The sequence below is a fragment of the Physeter macrocephalus genome, chromosome 4 (genome assembly GCF_002837175.3).
Source record: "Physeter macrocephalus isolate SW-GA chromosome 4, ASM283717v5, whole genome shotgun sequence".
Lineage (NCBI taxonomy): Eukaryota > Metazoa > Chordata > Mammalia > Artiodactyla > Physeteridae > Physeter > Physeter macrocephalus.
The window spans coordinates 68,243,563-68,261,870 of NC_041217.1; the positions used below are offsets into that span (position 1 = coordinate 68,243,563).

At 41.5% G+C, this 18,308-nt stretch overlaps 1 protein-coding gene across 2 annotated transcripts; it reads right to left on the reverse strand.

Annotated features, from left to right (window-relative positions):
* Positions 1-88: 88 nt before the first annotated feature.
* On the reverse strand, positions 89-18,206 carry UFC1 (ubiquitin-fold modifier conjugating enzyme 1). 2 transcript variants are annotated; one of them, XM_028488730.2, is made up of 8 exons: positions 18,058-18,206; positions 17,841-17,921; positions 3,677-3,811; positions 1,976-2,043; positions 1,675-1,738; positions 1,081-1,157; positions 737-827; positions 89-533 (listed from the first exon to the last, which is right to left on the reverse strand). In XM_028488730.2, exons 3-8 carry the CDS (start codon positions 3,797-3,799, stop codon positions 453-455), a joined length of 504 nt encoding a protein of 167 aa, XP_028344531.1. In that variant the 5' UTR covers positions 3,800-3,811; positions 17,841-17,921; positions 18,058-18,206; the 3' UTR covers positions 89-452. The 2 variants fall into 2 exon arrangements, with proteins under 2 accessions (XP_028344531.1, XP_007112351.1); XM_007112289.4 differs by lacking the exons at positions 17,841-17,921; positions 18,058-18,206 and having other exon boundaries at positions 3,677-4,111.
* Between the last annotated feature and the right edge of the window lie 102 nt (positions 18,207-18,308).

The following is an 18,308-nucleotide window of genomic DNA, read 5'->3' on the forward strand; positions in this document are numbered from 1 at the left end:
TAGTTGTACATGTGCCTTGGGTCTTACTTAGCCTGCTGACCTTAAGCCTGCTCACCCTCTATTAACAGCCACCAATGAGAACCACAGCCACAGGAGGAAGCAGCTTTTATTGATAAGTTATCTCCAGAAACCAAAAAGACTATGTACCCACTTTCAGTCACCCCCTATCCCTCCAGGACCTCACACTGCTCCACCTGGACAAGGGATATAAATTGCCTTTTGGTTTTTCAAGGCCCTAGTCTTTCTCCTTCCTGTGTAGCCCAACGTAGAAATTCAGCAGCAATACCGTTGTTTTTTTCAGCAGTGTCTGCTGCAACTAGTGACACTTAGTAACAATTATGGGTGAAGGGGTGTGGTGGGAAGTGGTTAGATGAGTAGAAAGAATGATGCACAGGAAAACAGGAACATAGCCTATCGAAGGTCCCTCTGTCCTGCCTCAGTGGACTGATCCTTCATTGGCTGCATTTCTCTTTATGCTGAATCACTCCCTTCTGAATCAGATCGGGGATTTCCACTGCCAGCCATGGACCCAGCTGCAATACAAGGGAGACACTGTGAGATTACTACCACCCAATCAATGCCTCTTATTCCGTCAGAAGCTCCTTCCTAGAGATAATTCTAGGAGAACACGCCCAAAGGAAAACAGTGTTATTCCTTGTTTACTCTCAGTTACTTTTCTTATACCACTCAGGACCTAACCCCTTCTCCCCTTATATACCAAATACTCCAAACTTACCCCCAGAGCCATGAGATGAGCTAGTCCAAACTTAGGCACATTCCTGGCCCACAAAGGCTTAAAATGATCAGTCAGGCATACTTTGCCACCCCTATGAGAGGGACAAGATGATCAGAAGGTGTTGACATGCAAGGTATACCATAAAGCACAGCAGACTCTTGAGAGCACAGGAAGACTACTGGTGATCAGGATTGAGAACAAGGTCAGCTAAGTGCTTTGCCCAGGCTTGGCAGAGGGAGACCTGGGGTCTCTCTAGGCCTGCAGACTCTGGGAAAACTCCTGCCTCAGAAGAACTCTTCCCCAACGCCTTCTTTGACCTTTTCCCATCTCCTATTCAGTCCTACCTGTACATCTTTGCTGTTTTTCCATCCAGTTCAGGGACTGCGATTTCTGGAGCAGTAGTGGGATATGTGATAGGAATCTGGAAGAATTATAAAGCTTTAATAAAACAGAATCAGAATAGAAAGGAACTAATCTAATCAGATATACACATTTTTTGGTTTAACTGAAATGTTCTATAAACTCATCAAGCAGCAGTCACACACCAGGATTCTGGACATGGAAATGAGTAACTATAACCTATGCTTGTTTCAAACCTCAGCTTTTCCCTCCCATTTAAAAAGTTATCTTTAGGGCTTCCTTGGTGGCGCAGTGGTTGAGAGTCCGCCTGCCGATACAGGGGACGCGGGTTCGTGCCCTGGTCCGGGAGGATCCCACATGCCACGGAGCGGCTGGGCCCATGAGCCATGGCTGCTGAGCCTGCGCGTCCGGAGCCTGTGCTCCGCAACGGGAGAGGTCACAGCGGTAAGAGGCCCGCGTACCGAAAAAAAAAAAAAAAAAAGTTATCTTTGGTCCCTCCAAGAAAGGTTAGCTTGTTAACAATCACCTAATCCCTCCTGTTCTACTAACCTCCACAATTCCCACTCCATCATACTCACGTCAAACTCGATGTCAAACTCATATTTGAGGAGGTCATGGATGTACCAGCATTTTCCAAACCACCTGTAACATAGACCAAACCTCAGCGCAATTTTCCCATTCTTCTAGTACTCAGATGACATCTTCTTGGCTTAGATGACCAGCCTGGGAGACTCGTGGGTTGGGAACTGGGGAACTCTGGAGTTGTGGGAGTGGAGACCAGAAAGGGGCAGGAAAGGCCTGGCAGTGGGCTCTGGGACACCAAAATGCTCAAGCTATGTGACATCCCCACCCTCACACCTCCCAAGAGGGTCTGCCTACCGAGTCCCTTCCTTGTTGGACTCCAGTCGGAACCAATCATTGTCTGCATTCTTGTTGTTCTCCACGTACTAAAAGTAGAGAATGAGGTCTTTGAGGGGGTGTTGAGGTCAAGGGCAGTCCCCCTTCCCTCAAAAGAAAAGTGTGTGATTACTTCCTCTCTTAAGCACCCATATGCTGATGACTTTTAAATCTTTATCTGTAATCTAGAGCTTTTCTCAAAGCTTCTACTCCATTATCCAACTGTGTATTGAAATTTCTACCTTCATTCCACAGGTACCTCAAACTTGGCAGTCTGAGTTTCCCTCTAGTCTTTCAGACTTGTTTCTCCACTGCACCAATCTCAGTTGGCAGTATTAGCATTCAGTCACCCAAGCCAAAAACCTGGGAATCATCCTTGACCCTCCTTCTCCTTTACTCTACAAACCAATCTTTTACAATGTCCTGCTGATTTTACCTTCTGAATATTCTTTAAATCTACCTCTCCTCTCTGTCTTCACCATAACTCCCAAGTTTAGATCATCATCTTTCTTTTGCCTGGATTAATGACAGCCTCCTAACTTCAATCTTATCCCTGTCAATTCTATTTTCCTCTCTACTGCCAGTGATTGATCTAAACCCAAATTTCATCATGTTACTCCTCCGTTTAACATCCTTTAAAGGTATCCCAATGCCTCCAAGATAAAATTCAAGAGCTCAAATCTATTTGTCAAGCCTTATCTACCACTCCCTGCCACACTTTGATGCTCTAACAACTCTGATCTACTTGTGTTTCTTCATATGTCAGGGTGTTTCTAGCTTCTATGACTGTTCGTGCTGTTCCTTTTGCCTTGAATGTTCTTCTCTTACCTTCATGTTTTATCAGGCTAACTTATGTTCACTCTTTAAGCCTCAGCTCAAGCACTGCCTCTTCTAGGAAGCCTTCCCTGACCAGACCCAAGCTGGATTTCGGTATCTCAGCTCCTGCTTCAAAACATCTTAGCAATTTCTCAGACTCCTTCTCCCTGTTTCTCCACATAATGTATTATCATGATATGTTTCTGTCCACCTCCGTAGGCTCAACTTTATTCGGCTTTGGATGCCCTTCCTAGGTACTTGGTATACAATAAATGTTTTTTTAGTGAATGAATACATGCATCAGGAAAGCTGCTAGCCTTTGAAACAGAGACCACCGCAAGAAAGTCAAATTTCTTCTCCTTCCACAGAAGGGAGATTAGCTCAGAAGATGGCTCGTTCCTAACCCTGAGCTCAGCTCCTAGTCTCTCTGCTAATATCTGCTAACTAATATCTACTTGAATTTTCAGCTCTAACGTGTATTCCTCCCTCAGGACAAGTGAAAGAGGGAGCGGAGAGACGTGGACCGGGACTTAGGGCTCCAGGAATTCCTTTTGACCACCTCCCCTACATCCAGGAGAGCAATCACCTGGGGCCAGGACACGTCATCCTCCGGGGCGGCATATCCCCCAAATAACTGCTGCTTTCAGTCAGAAAGTCTGGCCCCACCGTGGCTCCGAACCTGAGTCTCTTAGGAGGCACCTCCTCCCCACCGCGCCTCCTTAAGTCCCCCAGCCCCGCAGTCGTCCAATATCTATGAATTCGTAAACTTTAAAACCGGAAGCGGCTTCCACACGGAGCCTATTCCTAAGGACACCTGATTACCCGCAACCCTTTTGCGACGCGGTTGGCAGTAGAAGCACAACTGACCCGGATAAGAGACTGATATTCCTCCTTGAGTCTCTGCACCCACAACTCCCGATCTCGAGGTCCGGCATTGGTCTTCAGCACCGGGATCTCAGACACAACACGCCGGGTGGCCTCATCCGCCATCTTGGACCAGGGCTCAAGAGAAACACGGAAGTGGTATTACCTGTAGTTTACATTCAGGGCGCCTCCATCTTTACTACTGGACGATGGGGAGTTGGGCTGCCTTGAAACTTCTTTGAATACGATCTTTATTTTATAGTAACGAAGAGAAATTTGTCACCTGATCACTTGCTTATGGGTGCAACGAGAAGAAAAGAATGGAAACGGATGGCTCTGTCCTGAGTATAATTAAACCGCAGATTGCTCAAAGGGTGACTTCCGCTCATGCTCAGAGACGTAATCTCAGAAAACGCTTCCGGACACTTGAAGAGTTACAATTTCAGGCAGTTCTAGGCGCTGTCATCCTAAAACGCGCGAGTCACATGTTTCGGCTTCGAATAAACTTCTTTAACTTCCTTGTAGTTCAGCTGAGATAGGGGGGGGCCAATGCAGTGATCCATTAGGAGGGTAGTAAACTCCTGAGAATTATTGAGAACCGCGGAGAATCAAAGTATATGCAGTCTCAGCCCTGAACAGTTAACACAATTGAATTAGAGAATTCTTAATAAATGCCAAAGGAGTTTAGAGGTCACGAGAAGACTTGCCTTAGTGTAGCCTAGGCATTTTTGGGTCTGGAATGAACTCATCTAGGAAGGAATCATGTCTCTTCTCTCTAGTGCATGGCACACAGTAGGTACCCAGTAATCCTTTTGCAAAATTTGTATCTTCCAGTTGGTTTTTAAACCTAGGCACATTATTTTTGGCCTTAACTTACATATCTTATTTGCAGTGTTAATCGTTCCAACCCATGGCAGTAATTTTGGATCATATCCCATTAATCATCAAATTCTATTGTCTATCTACAACTTTAATTTCTAATGGCTGAAAACTCCAGTACAGTGTTGAGAGCAGACAACCTTGTCTTGTTCTGATTTTAGGGGGGAAAGCATTGTCTCTTCCTTAAGTATAATGTTACCTGTAGGCTTTTCGTGGATGCCCTTTATCAAGTTAAGGAAGTTTCCTTCTCTTCCTAGTGTTGAAGGTTTTTATCATGAATGGATATGGATTTTCTTCCCAAATGCTTTTTCTTTATTCACTGAGATGATGATGTGGTTTTTGTCTTTTATTTGCATGCTATATATTTCTTTCTTTGAAATACTGGATATTGGATAAGGGTAAGGCAAAGCTTGTAATATCTCACTAGAGTTCTTTCTCCTAGAGAAATAAAGATTTATTCCATTTAGGGTGTAGGCTCTGTGGTGTGGTAGAGTGCAGAGATTCGGAGTGAGGCTTGCAATTTAATTGTCATGAGACTTTAGAGACGGAGGAGAGAGAAATGGGGAAACGTAGGTCAAAGGATACGAACTCTCAGTTATAAAAAGAATAAATTCTGAGGATTTAATGTACAGCATGGTGACTATAATTAATAAAATGGTATCATATGTTTGAAAGTTGCTGAGAGTAGATCTTAAGCATTCTTAACCACACATGTGTAAACTATGTGAAGTGATGGATGTGGATATTGATCTTGGTAACCATTCCAATATATATAATATATAAAACTATCACATGTATATGATTTATATGTAGATGTATATCAAACCATCACTTTATACAATTATATTTGTCAACTATTCCTCAATAAAACTGGGGGGGGAAAGACTTTGGAGAGTTACTCTGTGAACTGCATTTTCTCACCTATAAAAGGAGGATAGTAATGCTTAAAGGGTGATTTTAACTATATATGCAGTGTCTCTTCATTCATTCACATAATAGATTTTCAGGATGAAATTCACATTAAATATATGGCAGGGCTTCCCTGGTGGCTAAGTGGTTAAGAATCCGCCTGCCAATGCAGGAGACACAGGTTCAAGCCCTGGTCCTGGAAGACCCCACATGCCGCGGAGCAACTAAGCCTGTGAGCCACAACTACTGAGCCCATGTGCCACAACTACTGAGCCTGTGCTCTAGAGCCCGTGAGCCACAACTACTGAGCCCACGTGCCACAACTACTGAAGCCTGCGTGCCTAGAGCCCATGCTCCGCAACAAGAGAAGACACTGCAATGAGATGCCCACGCACTGCAACGAAGAGTAGCCCCTGCTCGCCGCAACTAGAGAAAGCCCGCGCACAGCAACAAAGACCCAAAGACCCAATGCAGTCACAAATAAATAAATAAATATATATATATATATATATATATATCAGTAATTTTCAAACTTTTTTGTAATACTGGAGCCAGGTTAACAACAACAAAAAATCTCACTTGGAATCTCAAAATATAAAAATGATCAGTGCAGGGCTGCTCTTGTTCAAGTGCAGGCAGAAGACCTCTAGCCTTAGAATACTTCCTCTATGGTAACAACACATCACACTTTATTGTTTAATTGTCTTGAAACACTGTAAGCTCACAGTAGAGACTGTGTGTCGGTCTTGTTCATACAATAATACTGTAATGCCTGGCACAAAGTAAGTGCTCAATCAATATTTTTAAAATAAAGGAATATCTTGATGAGTTAGGTAAGCATCAGACAAGCTGTTACTTTAAATCTGCATCTTACCTTTTTTTTTTTTTTTGAAAATCACCTTATTAGACCACTTTGTAAAGCAGAGTTCATAATGCATGATGGCGGGCTCTATTGTAAGCATAGTTGCATCTCTGGAGAGTGTATTTATTTTAGAGAAGTTTCTTTTTAAATTATCAATTTAGCTGATTCTTGCTTTAAGTAATTCTCACAAGAGATCAGAAGCTAAGGTTGAGAAGACTGAAAGAAGAGTGTGTAGGCCTGAGCTTCATCTTTTTTCAAAGGAAGGGTTCATTCATACACAATTCAAGTGTTTATGGAGTTCTTACTACATTCAGGCATTGGAAAAACAGTAGTGCACAAGGCAGGCAGAGTCCTTGCCTTCATGGGAAATTGTCCTAAAACAGCTATAAAAAGGAACCTGACAAAATTGATTGGAAAACTCAATTCTGGGAAATACACTAACGTCAGACCACGGATTTGATGGGATAGTACTGTTGAGTACATGAGGGAGCCTCTGAAAGTAGTTGAAAATCCCATTGTCAGTCATTATGGAGAAAGGTAGCTCCTGGGACAAAACGAGAAATAAATGTTGTGTTAGGGAAATAAACCTTGGATTAGGAAAGGAATTAAAATGTTTCCTCCTTCTGGTCTTTAAGGGGTTAGTCCTGATATTCTGGAATATTACTCAGAATGGTGAGGGAAATTCTGGTTCTACTACAGGGAGGGAGCCACCCTATAGAGCAGGGGTCCCCAGCCCCCTGGGGCCGTGGACCGGTACCGGTCCGCAGCCTGTTAGGAACCGGGCCGCACAGCAGGAGGTGAGCAGCCTGGTGCCAAAAAGGTTGGGGACTGCTGCTATAGAGGATCAGTGTAGCTGGGTGGCCACTTTTGTAAAATTTTCTCCTTTGTTATTGCCTTTAATTATTCTGGAGACTTCAGCAAAGAATTCTTGTAAACTGTAACATGATCTCTGTTATGCTGTGGGGAATTAGTTTCACACTTAGAGAACTTGGTAAAGAGAATGATAAAAACTAACATTTATACAATGCTTACTGTGTGCTAGGCACTGTCCTAAACGTTTTTAAAAATTAGATCCTTTAATTCTTAAGATAGTTACTTTTATTAGCCTCATTTACACTTGAGGAAACTGAGGAACAGTCAGGTTCAATGAAAGAAAGCCCTATATCAAGATCCTTAGATCCTTTAATTCTTAAGATAGTTACTTTTATTAGCCTCATTTACACTTGAGGAAACTGAGGAACAGTCAGGTTCAATGAAAGAAAGCCCTATATCACAAAGCCACTAAATGATAGAATTGGAATTCAAGCCCAAGCACAGTCTGGCTCTAGAAATCACATCCTTAACCAGCTTTCTACCATTTCCAGGCCAATGTGAAATTAGCACCAGTGATCTGAGGGGATGGAGGTGGTGGCAGGGGCTATTCATGGCCCTAAAAGGGAAGACGGCTATCAGTAATGAACCGGTGTTTCTGAAAACACAAAGAGAGACTGCAGGAACAAACAGTAGAGCTGCAGGAACATAAATGAGATAACAAACCCCCTCCCTGGAATGGGCTGATGTGTGCACAGGACGCTCTGAGGTGTTGGTATCATCCCTAGAGATTTTGCAACTATGGACTTTGAGTTTAATTGCAATCTATTAGCTAGTAAGATCTTGGCAAGGGTTGGGAGTGTCAGAGGATTTGGTTAACAAAGATGAAAAGAAGCATTCTTTGGGGAGGAAAAACTAATAAGCAGTCAATTACCATAAAATAAAAAATCTCTATTCTGGAGGTATACAAAGTACTGTCTGAGTAAGTATTCCTGAGAGAATCAGGTAAGGCTGTTAGTATTTGAACTGGAACTCTTAGGATGAGCACATTGAATGTGCGGGCAAGGAGAGAGCAGGGTAACTATGGCATTCTAAGCAGAAAGAAGGACATGTGTAAGGCAGGAAGGCATGAGGGAATATCGTATTATATTAATGACACAAAATATCTAGATCATTATTTATAACGGAAGAGGGAAGAAAGCTCCTAGAAACTGTTAATGTTATATTAACTATATGGAATATGCTATAGAGAAATATTTATAAAATAAGTGTAAAATCAGAACACAAAATTGTACATAGATGTGGTTTTAAAATATTTACTTTTGAATAGGTAATACATACACCTGCTCAAAATTCAAAAGATACAAAAGGATATAGAGTGAAACGTTGTCTCCCTCTTATCCCATTCCTTGGCTACTTAGTTCCCTTCCCCAGGGGCCTCTCCCCTCCAGCTAGTTTTTTGTATACTCTATGCACTTACCAATATGTACACACATACACATTCTTTTAAAACATTTTATAGAAATCATAGCATACTATTCACATTTCTGCACATTGCTTATTTCACTGAATAATATATCTTGGAGGCTGTTCTATATTAATATATACAAAACTACCTCATTCTTCCCCCCTCCCCCTCTTTCTTCTTTTGTAGATGCATCCCATTGTATGGATCTACCATAATTTATTCAACAAGACCCTCAGGATGTTTATTTAGGTTGTCTTTTGCTATTACGAACAGTGCTGCAGTTAATAGCCTTGCCTAATCATCATTTTGTACATATGTAATAAATACTTAGATATCGAACTGTTGCCTCAAAAGATTTGTGTATTTTAAATTTTGTTAAATATTGCCAATTTGCCTCTAGAAAGATTAAACCAATTTGTATTACTATTAGCAATATATGAAATGACAAGTTTCCCCACCGCCCCCCCCCAAAAAAATCAATGTTAACAACAGAGTTGTTTTTGCCAATTTCATGATTGAAATGGAATCTCAAGACAATTTTAATGTCCATTTCTCTTATTATGAGTAAGGCTGAATATCTTTTCATAGGTTTAGGATCCATTTGTATTTCCTTTTCTGTAAATTCTTATATCCTTTGCTCCTTTGTAATTGTCATTCATTTTTTTCTTACTGATTTGTATGAGTTTTAAAAATATATATATTAAAGAGATTAGCCGTTTGTGATGAGTTGTAAATATTTTTCCCAGTTTGTCATCTCTGTGCTTTTGTTCATAGTATTTTTTTTTTTTTTTTTTGCGGTACGCAGGCATCTCACTGTTGTGGCCTCTCCCGTTGCGGAGCACAGGCTCCGGACACGCAGGCTTAGCGGCCATGGCTCACGGGCCTAGCCGCTCCGCGGCATGTGGGATCTTCCCGGACGGGGCACGAACCCGTGTCCCCTGCATCGGCAGGCGCACTCTCAACCACTGAGCCACCAGGGAAGCCCTGTTCATAGTATTTTTAACCATGTGGAAATTTTTCATACATGAGGTCAAGTCTACCAGTCTTTTTCCTTATGACTTGTGGTGTTGAGTCACCACAACAGTCTATATTATTTTTAAAAAAATTATCCCATGTTTTCCTCTAGTACTTTTTCTCTTAAAACGAAAATGGCTTTGTTTGTTCCAGCTTATTTAAGCAATACGGAAAAATAAAATTAATTCAAAATCCTACCCCAAGAGACAAAAACTGCTATCATTTTAAGTATACATCCTTCCAGACATCTCTATGTGCACATTTTCTTTCTTCTACTTTCTTTGGGTTTAATTTACTGTTATATAGGTTCTTTTTTTTAAATTAATTTTTACTGGAGTAGAGTTGCTTTGTGTTATATAGGTTCTTGAAATGGATGCAAAGCTTATGAACTTTCAGCTTTTCTTTTTTCCTAATATGTGCACTTAAGACTATACATTTTCTTGTAAGCACAGCTTTAGTCACATCTAAGTTTTGGTATGTAATATTTTTATTATCATTCAGTTCAAATTATTTTCTAACTCCAATTGTGATTTTGGGGGGGTTACTTAGAAGTAGTGTATTTCATAGCTTCTAGTTACTTTTTTGTTACTGATTTGTAGCTTAACTACAAGTCAAGAAACACACTTTGTATAATTTTAATACTTTGAAATTTGTTAAAATTTGCCTTATAGCACAATATGGTCAGTTTTAAAAATGTTCCAAGTGTGCTTGAAAATAATTTGTAATTTAAAGTTTTGGAGTACAGTGACTATATATCTGCTTGTTGAATCAAATTTGCTGCTCACGTTATTTAAGTTTTTTATATCCTTACTGATTTTTTGGGGGGGGTTGTCTACTGGTTCTGAAAGAGGTATCCTCTATCAGTGGATGACAGCAGTATGTTAAAACTCCTATTATGATAGTGAATTTGTCTATTTTTTTCCTTGTAGCTCTGTTGCTCTATATAATTTGAAGTTAAGTGCACACAAATTTAAAACTTCCTGGTAAATTGGACTTGTTGATATGAAGTGCCCTTGTTTATTTCTAGTAATGCTTTTGCTTTCAAGTCTACTGTATGTTATTATATAATTTCCTTTTGGTTTATATTTGCACAGTATATCTTTTCCAATTCTTTTACTTTCAACCTTTTTGAACCATTATGTTTTATTTATTTTTTAATAAAAAATTTTAAATTAATTAATTAATTATTTTTTGGCTGCATTGGGTCTTCGTTGCTGCGTGTGGGCTTTCTCTAGTTGCGGCGAGTGGGGGCTACTCTTCGTTGTGGTGTGCAGGCTTCTCATTGTGGTGGCTTCTCTTGTTGTGGAGCATGTGCTCTAGGCGTGCGGACTTCAGTAGTTGTGGCACGTGGGCTCAGTAGTTGTCACACACGGGCTTTGTTGCTCCATGGCATTTGGGATCTTCCCGGACCAGGGCTTGAACCCGTGTCCCCTGCATGGGCAGGCGGATTCTTAACCACTGCACCACCAGGGAAGTCCCTGTACCGTTACGTTTTAGATAGTAATTTTAAAGGGTATGTATAATCTTTCCACTGATCTAAGGTGACACCTTTATCAATACAAAATTTCCTCACGTATTTGGGTCTATCCAAGAGCATGATATTATTTTCCGTTTGATCAAGTTCTCTTTTATGTGGGTAGCATTTTATTTTATTTTATTTATACATTTATTTAGTTTTGCTGCATTGGGTCTTCATTGCTGCACGTGGGCTTTTTCTAGTTGCTGAGAGCGTGGGCTACTCTTCGCTGCAGTGCGCGGTCTTCTCATTGTGGTGGCTTCTTTTGTTGTGGAGCATGGGGGCTCTAGGCACGTGGGCTTCAGTAGTTGTGGCTCGCGGGCTCTAGAGCACAGTCTCAGTACTTGTGGCACACGGGCTTAGTTGCTCCATGGCATGTGGGATCTTCCTGGCCCAGGGCGCAAACCCGTGTCCCCTGCACTGGCAGGAGGATTCTTAACCACTGCACCACCCGTGGGTAGCATTTTAAAATTTCATTCATACTGGGAATTCCCTCGCGGTCTAGTGGTTAGAGCTCTGTGCTTTCACTGCCAAGGACACAGGTTCAATCCCTGGTCAGGGAACTAAGATCCTGCAAGCCATGCGGCACAGGGAAAAAAATTTTTTTTTTCCTTCATACAGATCTTGCCCATTCTTGTTAATTATTCCTAGGCGTTTTATCTGACTTGTCACTATTGGGTCTTTTTTTGATTATACCTTTAACTTATTGTTTACATATAAGGGATATTTATTTCTGCATGTTACTTGCCCTCCCAACCACCACTTTACTAAATTCTATTATATGTAATAATTTTAAAGTTGATTCTCATGATTATATCTATGTAAATAAGCTATCATCTGCAATAATGATAATTACATTATTATTTTAGCTATATAAAATGTTTATAAATAGCTAAAGCTTGGAAGAAAATATTAAGAAATGAGGTAAAATGAGTTAGGAAAAGTCTTTTTGTTAGTTATAAGTTCATTAATGATTAGCTAAAATGGTAACAGGATTCTTAGCATTTTAAATGAGTTCAGGCCCTGGACACATGGTATTCTAGAAATCAGAAATATTTGTAAGTGAAATTGTTTTCTGTCTAGGTCATCTGAGGAATACACAACATAGCAAGTGTCCACATTTTCAAAGAGGGACATTCTAGATGGTGAATTCTGGAAACTAAAAAACTAAGATTATTGATTCTTAGTAAAACTGTAGAAGTTATTAAAGAGTAGTTTTGAATAGAAAAGAAAGCAGCGATCCCCAGATGCCTACAGTGGTTCATGGCGGTGTGATTCAGTCTCCCAAGGTGTCGGCTCTTCCTTGCCTTTGGGCCTTTAGCTGGTATCCTCTCAGCCTGGAATATTCCTCCCTTTTTTTTTTTTTTTTTTTCTTTTGCGGTACGCGGGCCTCTCACTGTTGTGGCCTCTCCTGTTGCAGAGCACAGGCTCCGGATGCGCAGGCCCAGCGGCCATGGGCCCAGCCGCTCCGCGGCATGTGGGATCTTCCCAGATCAGGGCACGAACCCGTGTCCCCTGCATTGGCAGGCGGACTCTCAACCACTGCGCCACCAGGGAAGTCCTCCTCCCTTTTCTTCAAGAAGTCTGGCTCCTTTGGGTCCTTTGGGTCTCAGCTTCCATGTCACCTCCTCAAAGAGAGCTTTCCCTGATCATTTTTCTGTCACAGCATTCTGTTCTTTTCCTTCATAGCACCTATCTCAATTTAAAATGATATATTTGCTATTTTCTTTCCTTAGTGTCAGTCTACCCATGTAAACTGTAAACTCCATGAAGACATGGACCATGTCTGTTTTGTTCACCACTGTGTATCCTATCCTATATGCCTATCAGAGTACTTGACATTCGTAAATGCCTAACGTATATTTATTAATAAGTAAATGACTGAATGACTTTCCTTGTCAGTCTTACTAGATTAACAGACTAGAACATCATAGAGACAGTACATCTTGACTTCAGGAAAACGTTAACAGTTTCCTGATATGTTCTTTGAAAAATATAGTGAATTTGCTAGAATATAGAATCATTTTTATTTGACTGAATAACCAACCAAAGAGAATTAATTCTCTAAGTAGCTGGTGGGGTTGGTAAGACAGGGCTGTTTTTTGTCATGGCCTGCCTGTGGGATAACCAATGACTTGGAAAAATCATCCCCATGGGGGCAGCGCAGCAGAGAGCATTAACATAGAACCTGAATTTCTGAAACCTAGTGAAAATTGTTATATATAAATATTAGGTAACATTTATCCGCTGCTTACAGTGAGCTAGGCCCTGTGTTGACAATGCACATATATTATTTAATATAATCATTAAAACAGGGACCTATGACATGGATGTTATTTTATATTTGCCCTTTTTACAGATGGGAAAACAAGCTCAGAGAAGGAACTTGTCCAAAGTCATATTAGTGAGGGTCAGAGCTGGCAAATGAAGGGAACAGGTTAAGGAGAATTTTGGACAGCAGATCATTAGGATTCAGTGACTGATTGTGGTCCCTACTCTTCTATTCAGGAGCCAGCAGACACTGGAGTTCTAGTTAAGGGCTTACAGCTAGGTTTGAAGTACAACTGATATTAGGAGCAAGTATGATGCTTGGGTGAAAATGAGTAGCTAGAGCAGCTTGGAGTTAATGGGAAACCAAGACCTAGAGAGGACTGTCAGGTCAGCAAGTCATTGTAGGATAAAGTTCAAGAGGAAAGTCCAGGCAGGGACATAGGGATCACAGTGGGCCTGGAAGAGTCAAGAGGATACTTGTGACAATAGGTTGCTAACAGGGTATAGAATTCTTTAAGGGAATGTCTGGTTTAAAAAGATTTTAATGCTGGCAGAGCTGGGGAACAGCATGGACTGGGACAAGCAGCCTCAATAGAGTATTCAGATTAAAAAAGATAAGAGATCTACTATAATTTGAATTGGTAGTACCATTGACTGGGAAAAAAATATTTAGTTGGGACATAGTAGCTATCTGAAGGGCTGACATTTAGCTCTGATATGTTGATCCAGAGAAAAAAAAAATAGGACCAATAAATGGAAGTAACAAAGAGATTTTTCTAAGTACAGAAAAAAATAAAGGCGTTTCTAACGACTGAAAATTAGAGTGAATTGAGAATGAAGTGCAGGACATTCTGGAATTGGGAGCATGTGAAAGGTAGCTGAAGGATGTCAGTTTAATGATTCTAGTGAAGGAAGAGATAATTGTGGGAATAGAGTGTATTGAGAAGCAGAAAAGAATGGGATTCAGGGTCCAGTTGGAGGGGCCCGTCTTTGAAAGCTGGAGGGATGTTAGCTGAAGCTCCAAGGAAGAGACGAACTGATATAAAGGAAGGGACATGAAAGGTGGAGGAACAGGAGAATCCTACATAGGGTTCTCAGTCTTCTGAGAGTTTTCTTGAGTTTTTAGTTGAAGTAAGGAGAGGGTGGAAAAAGAACATCAGGCAAGAGATGAAGTTTTTGCTTTAACTGCAGAGATGATGTACAGTTTAAGCCAAAGGGGAACAGCTGCTTAGCTACAACTAACAAAAAATCTTAGTGTTTGAAATATTTTTTCTCAGTGCTGGGCATGAGAGTGCCCGTCTCCTTGGTTTAGTTAGTATTTATCCCATTTCACCTCAGGAAATCTGCTCAGCTCTCTTTATTGGCATTATGATCTCTTCAGCACCTATTATATCTCAAGGCTTCATGTTTTTTGTCTGTGTTTTGGCCACGCAGCGTGGCATGTGGGATCTTAGTTCCCTGACCACGGATCAAACCTGTGCCCCCTGCAGTGGAAGCACGGAGTCCTAACCACTGGACTGCCAGGGAATTCCCAAAGGCTTCATGTTTTAAGAGTGAATTTCCAGGGCCCCCCAAACAGAAAACTTGCCTACAAATGCAGTCATGAATGGACTAACTTAGGAACAGCTGGCCAGGCAACTGTCCCAATGTCTGGAATTTGTAAAATTTAGTTAAGGTTTGGCCTCAGGAAAAGGATTAGGTCCTTCCAGTCCTATAGAGGAAGAGGGATTATTTTGAAGGCCTAATGAAGAAAAATCCCAGTCCTTCCTTTAGCTTTCCATTCTGAGTGAAGAAGGCAATCTATCTTTTCCCCAGAGGCTGCAATGAGCAGATAGGACATGATACTATTAGAGAAGGCAGTCCTCAGCATGGACTCTCCTCTCTAATCCTCTACATGGGGCTGGGTTAAGTTTAGGAGACGGGCTCATGGAAAGGAATTACTACCATGATGTCAAGATTGCTAGGTATCAAACCACTTCCGGATATGGGTAGGGAGAGAACATGATTCTATTTTAAGAAGTAGTGCCTGCGTCTGCCTCTTTTGTGGGCTTATGTGAGTGGGGCACATCCCCCTTCCATATATCACAGCTAGCTACCTCTGTCCTGATGACTTGTCCACTAGGAAAAGTTAGGGAGTAATCTGTGAAGAAAATGAGAATATAGGGGAGGTTGTTTACAAAAGAACAGAGTTCCAGTATGGGGTGGTGGTGAAGCGGGGGTAGACATTTCTGGCTTTTTCTAATGGATATCTCTTCCCTTCAACTGTGTAAAGTAGAGGTTGTTCATTCTTCCACTCCTGTAGGAAAGGGTGGCAGGGTATCATCCTTCTCTTTGCAATCCACTGCTACTTTCAGATGATTGTGCTCTCATCCTCTTGTAAAAACTCTTCCTTCTTTAAAGCTTATGCCATCTGGCTCTAGTACCCTTTAACCCTCACGCTTACTGAGAACTCCAGTGCCCATTACATAACCTCTCTGTGCCAACTCTTTCTATCTGGGTGGTTTTAGGAAAATCCATGTGATCATTAGCTAGTTTTTGACCTTCTCAACTCCAACTTATACTGCTACTTTCTTTTTTTAAAAAAATTAATTTATTTTATTATTTTTTATTTTTTGGCTGTGTCAGGTCTTCATTGTGGCATATGGGATCTTTCATTGCAGTGCGCATGGGCTTCTCTCTAGTTGTGGCGTGCACGTTTTCTCTCTGTAGTTGTGGCGTGCAGGCTCCAGAGCGCACGGGCTCTGTAGTGTGCAGCATGCGGGCTCTCTAGTTGAGGCGTGCAAGCTTAGCTGACCCACAGCATGTGGGAATCTTAGTTCCCTGACCAGGGATTGAGCCCATGTCCCCTGCGTTGGAAGGCGGATTCTTTACCACTGGACGACCAGGGAAGTCCTTACTCCTACTTTCGATTCCTTAACTTTACCATTTCTGGCAACACAAGTTTTTCTTGCTGGCAGCTTAAGAGCCATAGTAAAGAATGGGAGAGGAAGCATTCTTGACTGTGGAAATATTAGTGGTGCCAGAACTGGCTGGTGTTGACTTCAAGACCCACTGAAAGACTGGGACTGGCAACCATGACGTATAAGGATGGAACAGCATGGGGGCTGAATTCCACGTGATATTTGGTGACGGTTCAAGATCTGGATTTGACCTTTATGCCAAGTTCCCAGCAAACCTGAGTCTTGAGCTAGTTTTTAACCTTTCTTGTTAGCTACCTTTCTGGGGACATCTGACACTTTTCATAACTTCCATTCTCTTGAAACACTCTCTTCCTTCTGATTCTGTGACAATTAGGATCCAGTGTTTTTCTTCCTCACTGGTTGTTCCTTTTCAAAGATTCTCCAAGGGTTCTCCTACTTGTGCCTTAAATGTTAGCATTCACCAAGGCACTCTTCTTAGCCCTCTGCTGTTCTCTGGGGAGCTTATCCAAATCTATGGCTTCAACTACCACTGAAATGTTCATGATCCCGAAATTCTGGCCTACACATCATTGGAGTTTTTAAAAAGCAGCTTTCTATAAAAGTAATATGTTATGTACACAGTAAAACAAATTCAAACAGTAAAGATGAATCTAAAATAAAAAGCATAAGTTTCATACCTCCCAGGCCCACTCTTCACAGTTAATTTTTTAACGCTTGTGTAAATATGTAAGTATTCTTCTGCACTTGCTTTTTTTCCATTTAAAATAATTTTCTCCCATGTGTTAGATTTGTACCTTCAACTGCCATTTGGACATCTCCATCTGGCTGTCCCACAGATATCTAAAACTCCTTCCCTTTCTTTGTAATTCTCCCTTATGCTATACCCTACTGCTAGCCTCTTTCTACCGTCAACACCGTGAAGAAATTCTTTACACACTGTGCCTTTCCAGTCACTCAATTTACCTCAATGTTGTTTCTACCCCCACTGTATCTCTGAAACAGCTTTCTCCAAAATTACTAAACGACTTACTTGTTGCAAAATCCAATGGACACATTTTAGTCCACATCTTACCTGATCTATTATGTTTGACACTGACCAGTTTCCTTGATACTTCTCTCCTGGTTTCCTCTTTCCTTTCCTTCTCAATGTCCTCTTTTCCTCTCTCTTCCCTCATGTCATCTCAAATTCCTCTTTCTAGGCCATCTTAGTCACTTCCATGGCTTCAACAACCTTCTATATTCACAAGCTAGGGCGCCCCCCCGCCCCCCAAACTTTCCTTTTGGACTCCCAACCCACCTTATCTAATATTCTATTATTTAATGGATATCCCACAGGCACCTAAAACTCACTCTTCCCCCACCCCAAACAACAATGAAAATGGCATTATTCCCCAGGTGCCCAAGCCAGAACACTGGGAAATACCTTGGATTCTCCCTCAGCCTCATACCCATTTCCGATCAATTTTTCCCCATCTGCACTCCCCGCTTCTAGAGGACAGACCGCTGTAGTCTCTTACCAGGGTAAGAGCTTCCCAATTGTTCTTGCCTCCAACTTCACGCCCTCCAATTCATTCTCCTCACTGCAACCAGTGATCTTTCTAAAACGCAAATATATTTGTTCACACCTCTGCTAAGACTCTTCAAAACCTGTTCGTTACCCTTAGGATAAAATAAACTAATTTACAAGGCCTTGCGTAAACAGGCCCCTCCCAACCTCCGGGACTCATCTATTACCTCTCTTTCAACCAAACGAGGCTGCTGGCAGCTCCAGAAGGTACCTAGCCGCCCACCCCCAATTCCCATCAGTCCAGTATTCAGCTCAGGCGACACTTCCTTCAGGAAGTGGGTGCTCAAAAACCAAATGCTCAAAAAGTGAAATCCGAGAGGACATCTGATCAGCACTTTCTGTTCCGGACCCAAGTTTACTGAACGTCCGGGTTACCAGGAAGCTCAGAGCAAAGGTCAAACCCAGATCATGACCCTTC